Consider the following 7,142-nt stretch of genomic DNA (forward strand, 5'->3'; position numbering starts at 1 on the left):
ACCTCCAGGGTGAGAGCAGCGATGATGTCAGCCTGTCTGGCGATGGCCAGGGCTCTCTCCACAGCCTCTGCACCCAGAGACGTGATCATCTGAGTCCCGTTTATCAGAGCCAGGCCCTGGAGGGTCGAGGAGGAACAAAACTCACAACTTAATCTCTGCACGACTGCTTCCCTTTGCACTGACAATAATAATAATAATAATAACAAGATGGCAGCCATGTTGCTCGGTCAGCAAGCTTGGAATCCCAAAAACCAGATTGAGCTCAAAAGCCTTGCAAATGCTGAAATGCAGATGATGTCATTAGCAGGCTAACAAGAAGGCCACAAGTGGCTTCATCTCCCTGAAGTTTGCTTCAAAGTTATAAAATATATATTTTACAGTGTCTGGGTTAATGCCAGGCAGGAGTTTAATATCTTACTACTGTGAGCCTCATAGCACGGGGATAAGTCACAGCACAGTCACACGCAACGTACACACACACACACACACCACAGTCACACACAACATACATGCACACAGCACAGTCACACACAACATACATGCACACAGCACAGTCACACGCAACGTACACACACACGCACACACACAGCACAGTCACACGCAACGTACACACACACACACACACACACCACAGTCACACACAACATACATGCACACAGCACAGTCACACACAACATACATGCACACAGCACAGTCACACGCAACGTACACACACGCACACACACAACACAGTCACACGAAACGTACACACACACACATAGTTTACCTCTTTTGCCTTCAGTGAGAGAGGTTTTAGTCCATGAGCCTCCAGCACCTGAACAAAGTCAGAATAGAGGTTAATGATACTCTAAAAAAGGTCATCTTAACATTCATACTCAAATTAAAATGAATAATTAGTAAAATGAAAGAACAACTGAGGCATGTTTCCAGTGAATGATGTTGAATCAGCGTTGGTGTTCATTTCTTTTACGTCCTTTATGAATTGGGAAAAAATTTCAAACACCAAGATTTGTTTCCGAGTTGAAAAAGTGCTTAGAGACAACAGAGTGAATGCGCAGCCTACCATGTGATGTAACGTAGCAGAGAATATATGCTGGCAGGATGGCGACATCTTATGAAGGCTTTTGGTGAGTACTATACAGTATGTGTGCATGTGTGTGTGTCTGCATATGGCTGTGAGTGTATTGGTGGCACACCACAACATGTGATGTTTCTCTTTCTCTCTGATATTATTTTAATGGTCCATGTGTTTCTTGGTCTTGTGTACCTGAACCACCATTCACTGGACTGCTAACCCTGTTTGCGTATTTGCACCATCACTTCATTTGAATGGATGTTTTAGCGCAGGTTTTAATCCCAACCAATCACTTTGGTGTGTTGATTCCACAAATTGAACCCTTAGGTTGCCTACATTTACATGTGTCAGCTTGAGATTTATTGTGCAGCAGCAGAACAAACTGTCTGAAAGGAAAGTACTGGCACTCACATGGGCCGTATGTAAATGGAATAAAAACAACGCAACCAGTTCATTAGCCTGTGGGGTTTTGGAGCCGACCCACAGTGAGATCAGCAGGTGCAGGGATTGGTCGGAATGGAAACTGGTCGGAGTGCACAACGTGTTTAGTGACCCAGTTAATTTAGTGCAGATAGCAGCTGTTGTTCAATAAGTAGCACAACTGCACTCTGTATGTTCTTCTCAGTGGCTCTACTCACAACTGTTGAGTTGATCATGAAAAACTCACGCTTTTGGCCTCGCCCCAGCCAGTCTTTGGCGACCACATCTGCCCCTCTCCCATGAGTCCCAGGGCCAGGTGGGACAGGGGGGCGAGGTCTCCGCTGGCACCAACCGTCCCCTTCTCAGGGACGAAGGACAGGCAGGAAGCTGTTGAGACAGGACAGGAGTCACTCTACACTCTATGGTCCACACCAGGAGGAGTCACTCTACACTGTATGGTCCACACCAGGAGGAGTCACTCTACACTGTATGGTCTACACCTGGAGGAGTCACTCTACACTGTATGGTCCACACCAGGAGGAGTCACTCTACACTGTATGGGCCACACCAGGAGGAGTCACTCTACACTGTATGGTCCACACCAGGGGTGGGAAACCCTTGTCCTGCAGTACCACTGACGTTTCCACCTGAGCTTGACCTCATGAGTTTGTTGCATGAGTAAAAGTCTGAGTCTGAATATCCTGAATGGTGAAATGCACAGTGCCTCCAGTACATTGTCTCCTGCATGCATTCAACCGGATTAATCCAGTGTTATAGGGTTGGATGGACCAAAAACCAGGACTGTCTCTGGCACTCCAGGACCAGGATCTGCACTGATGTGTAAGAGAGTGCTATGAGTGAGTCAGAACGAGGGTTACCGTTGAAAGCCTCGATCATCGCATGCAGGGTTTCCAAGGAGATGCCGCTGTGTCCTTTGGCCAGAACGTTGATCCTCAGAGCCAGAAGCATCCTGGTTCTCTCTGGGCTCAAAGGATTGCCCACACCTGGTCCCAGTGGACAAATTAAAAGAGTGAGGGAAATACAATCAGTTTTTTTCATATATGAACATGAATAATCTGTTTGCACATGCCTCATTTACGGTTTTATTTTTCTCAAACTGAATTAGAATTTTGAATGATTTTATGCAAATTGATTTAATGCAAAGTTTTGGTCTTTTGACAGTGTATCGGGTGCTTACCTGCTGCACTAGAGAAGACCAGCTTTTCTTGTAGCTCTCTGGTGCCAAATATGAAAATAACATAATACATTAATAGTTTGCACATTTAGATTTGAGCACAAACTGCTGCACCTAAACAATTACAATTATATTAGTTATTTAGCTGATGTTTTTATCCAAAGCAACTTACAGTTGATCAGATTAAGCAGGAGCAATGTGTGGTTAAGAGTCTTGCTCAAGAGTACAACTGTAATGTTTCTGTATTTGTTCTGTATGTTTTCATGTTTATTCTTGTTTATGATTCATTTCCCATAGTACCTGGTTTATGTTTTCCCATTACAGTTCTCTATTGTCCTCCCCTGTTATGTCTACGTCTGAATGTTTATCAGTCTAGTCACTCCCCTGTCTGCGTGCCCCACTATTCACATGTTTTGCATGTTTTGTTTCGTGCATCCAGTTCGCGTTTTCGTCTCCCTCCCGTTATTATGTTATTACACTATTGTGTTTCCCCACCTGTTGTCCATTTGTTAAGCCCACCTTTTCCTCTGCCCCGCCTAGATTGTCACCTTCCCTCTTGTATTTAAACCTCAGTCTCAGTATGCTTCGTTGTCAGAACGTTGATCTTGATAAGTGCCGATTGTTTGTAAGCCTTGTTATAGAGATTCTTGAAAGACACCCCTTTGCCTTGACTTCGACTTTGCTTTTGCCCTGCTGTACCTTCGCCCTGTGATTTTCTGGATTTTGACCTCTCGCTTGTTTTTTCGACTATTCTTTTGCTTTTCGTTTTTGGCTGTGTTTTGGATCTCTTGGCTTGTGACTACTGACATTAAAACTACTCTTTTGGATTATCCTCTGGTCTGCGTCTGGGTTCCCTGGACCGTACATAACAACAACAGCTGCCAGGATCTTATTGTGGGTACACTGAGCTTGAACCACCAACCTTCCAGGTCCCAGTCATGTACATTAGCCACTATGTTATAGGGGAGACCGGGGCACAAACCAACCAAATCAACCAAGCATGTTGAAACATGGGGATTTTGCATAGTTACTTTTGCGCAAGAATGATGGGTTTGTTTTCACTTATGTATTATAGCAACCCACTTCTCATATGTGAATGCCGATTAGAAACCTTCATCAAGAGTTATTAACAAATCTGTGTTTTAGCACCCTCAAAGTAATGTTTTTTTCACCAAAGTGTTTTTCGATTAACTGTGTTAATGCCACAGACTCCTAATACATACGTTATTTAAATCACTGTCCTGTGGGTTATGAGGTAGTATAGTTCTGGCTCATGTCAATAGCAACCACAGACTGTGAGCCATGCAGGAGTACAACTTCCACAGTTGTGTTCCAATATGCCCCCTCCTATTATAAATGCATCAGCCACAATACATTTTAATGTAACATTGTTATTCCATGTGCACCATGCACTTATTCAGTCCAATTTAACACTCATGCTTATACATTACATTACATAATTGGCATTTAGCAGACGCTCTTATCCAGAGCGACATACATCATACATACATACATACATTTTGTAAGACGGAAATTATTATATTATTATATATTATTATTATATCTGGCATTATCACTCAGGGCTGGTCAGCTTGCTGGCTTCCTCTGGTATTGTGGCAAAATGTGGCTGTAAAGTAATTTAACCCAGGAGCATGCACCATTAACCCCCACTATCTCCGCACCCATACGGGCAGGAGCCTGTTGGGGAAGACTCAGGCCTCCAGCCGTAAAACTCGTTACGACGGGGCAACATCCTTTACGGCACAGGAAGGTTTCAGAGGGCACGGCCAGTTAGGCCCTGACCTTCTCCTGAACCCCCCTTTATTGCTCTCTCCCTCTTTACTCAGTCACTAAATGATGTGTACAGCACTGGATGTTTCATGACAAAGTCAGTTTAGATAATATTCATGTTTGGTATTATTCTGATTGTTTCAGTGCGACTGGTGCAATGGTTTTATTTCTGCAACAGCAAACCCTGGACATCATAACCAACCAGGGAGAAACTGTGTGGAGCTCTGCCCCAGTGAAAGCCATGTGCCTCAACCCCCCTGTGTTTCCTGGGGAGGCGTGGCTCCAAATTACAGATGGGTGACCCATTTTTAGGGTTAACATCAAAGGCCAGATTTTGGATTTAAGGACAGTAAACTAAGCAATCTGGGAGAATGCAATCAGCCTCCCGTGCACACAGTGCACGTAATTTCTACGTACAGGGTGTCTGTAGCCAGACTCCCGTATGTAGCTTTTTATTACCAGGTATGACTTTTAAGACTCCGTAATTTGGTTTCCATTTTAATGTTTTTTTATTTGAAACTAGTGTGTAATTACGGGTATGTAACCTGCCTGGTAAAATAAATTGTTAAAACTTGATCTGTTTGGTTTCGCTTACTGACACTCAAAGTTATACAGGGAATGCTTGGTTTACCCCCTCGAACTGGTCTAGGGAGGATGAATATTTACGCTTAATGTATCACGGCGTATAGCACCCGTAGACCTATGATGGTAAATCCCTCGCCTCCGCGTGGTAGTTCATTCATGTCGAGCACAGCCATAGCTAGGTTGGTCTGCTTGGGTCCCTAGGCTGTAAACAGATATACCCAAGAGTAGTTATTCCTGCGACCTCTGTGATGACTACAGATAGCTAGTCAGTTCGTGAGACGTGCACATAACGCGCGATGTGACATGTGGCGGTACCAGCAGAGGACTGTTTGGAGAGTAAATCTCAGTACAGGATTCCTATAGCGATCAAGTCAAAATTATCAATAAGAAATCCACCTAATGTGGATAACTAATCTAAATTATTATTCTAAAATGGAGTCAGATAAACGAAGGTGAATATTTTGGCCCTATTGTGGAGATTCTTGGTCAGTCCGGACCAGTAAAGAGCGGAAGGCAGAGTGGTACTCCTGTCTTTGTATCATGGTTTATTTATTGGCTGATCTAAACTCTGCATAGGGGCCACTAATTTTTAACACTATTAGTATTCTTTCAGCAACACCAGAAGGACGAGCACGCTGATACCTTCAGCCCTCGCTAAATTCCGTCGTTGGGTTAGCGTGGGGTTTTACAATTTCTTCCGAGACATTCATCATCACATTTTTTATTTTGCCATATGGATTTAGTATAGACAACATATCAACAATTTCAACAAGACAATTTTCAGATGAAAAATTAAAATGGTAAAAAATACTGGATTCGCCAACCTTTGACGTGTATTAAAACAAAGCATTTTTCCTGTCCGTCTTCCAACATTTAGGACGCTGTTTGAACTTGCCCCACCCAGAGCTGTTTAACTTGCCCCATAGTCATGGCATGTTGGACTTTCAACTGAACAGTAATTTTCAGTCTATAGTCATAGCAAACACACAAATCTTCTTTCTAGATGGTAAATATTTTGTCTAATATGTGTATATATTTTTTAATTAAACGAAAACCTAAAAGTTATTGGTTGTTCACCAGTCTCCCCTATAACATGTATGGAATGGTATGTATAACAAGCTTACTTGAGTTTCTCCTTTGATATGACTTTATCAGCATGTTTTCCAAAACCTGTGTTGATTCCATAAACGACTGAAAGAGAGAGAGATTGGCAGAAAAATAATTGAACTTACATTTCACTCAGCAGCCACCTATAATTAAATATGTGAATATTATGAAGTTTGTTTACCTTTGTTTTGTGCAATGATATCATCAACTACTTCTCTTGACCATTTTATACTTTCCTCTGCCTCTGGGGTAAACTAAAACACAAATTAATATGACAGCAATGTGAGCAAGTGTAAAACATCTACAGGAATTCAAACTTTTTACTCAAGGCTTTCATAAAGCAATCTGTACCTTTATCTTGACGAGCCCTTTGCCCAAGCTAACCAGGTCTGCTGTTGTGAGACTGTTTCCATCCAAGGAAATGCACTGTTGAAGCTCACAAAACCAGATCTCATATCTTACAAATGGTGTATTAATTAAAAGCAAAAGTAACATAAGGACAAATTAACATACAATGGCCAACAGTCTTATAACAACAGAGATTCTGAAGGAACTTACTTCTTGCTCCATGGCTCTTCGGGGGTTTAAAGACAATGTAGAGGTTTGAAGTCTGAAGTCTGAAAGGTTTGAAGAACAATGTGTTAAGTGATCACTTAGAGGTAGTTACAAGCTTGCATGTAGTAGGTTACATGTACCATTTTTGTGTTCATGAACTTCAATGAAGGCTAATAGTGATTTGTGAAAAATGCAAAATATAGAAATATGTATATTTGTAAAATGAATTTGAAAATGCAGCTTCATACCTGGCACCTTTGCTCTTTCACACCTCAGTCAGTTGGTCCTCCAGAGGGCTTTCCTCAGAAATAGTGCTGAACCATACTGGAATATCACCTGCTGCATGCAGGGAAAGGACCCACCCAGTTCCTGAGAGTGTCACCATTGGGTGCCTCTGTAACATTGCCCCTGGTT

General features: G+C 42.4%; 1 protein-coding gene across 1 annotated transcript in view; it reads right to left on the reverse strand.

The window, feature by feature from the left end:
• Positions 1-6,783, reverse strand: part of LOC133134470 (histidine ammonia-lyase-like) — a 13,143-nt gene extending 6,360 nt beyond the window's left edge. The window contains exons 1-9 of the mRNA XM_061250668.1: positions 6,732-6,783; positions 6,525-6,608; positions 6,355-6,427; positions 6,191-6,257; positions 2,694-2,731; positions 2,374-2,499; positions 1,743-1,882; positions 767-814; positions 1-116 (exon numbers count right to left, since the gene is read on the reverse strand). The exon at positions 1-116 is cut by the window's left edge and continues 32 nt beyond it. Of these exons, the coding sequence (XP_061106652.1) occupies positions 1-116; positions 767-814; positions 1,743-1,882; positions 2,374-2,499; positions 2,694-2,731; positions 6,191-6,257; positions 6,355-6,427; positions 6,525-6,608; positions 6,732-6,743 (704 nt within the window). The 5' untranslated portion in view covers positions 6,744-6,783. The remainder of the gene's footprint in view (positions 117-766; positions 815-1,742; positions 1,883-2,373; positions 2,500-2,693; positions 2,732-6,190; positions 6,258-6,354; positions 6,428-6,524; positions 6,609-6,731) is intronic.
• Between the last annotated feature and the right edge of the window lie 359 nt (positions 6,784-7,142).

Source organism: Conger conger, chromosome 8 (assembly GCF_963514075.1).
Source record: "Conger conger chromosome 8, fConCon1.1, whole genome shotgun sequence".
Classification (NCBI taxonomy): domain Eukaryota; kingdom Metazoa; phylum Chordata; class Actinopteri; order Anguilliformes; family Congridae; genus Conger; species Conger conger.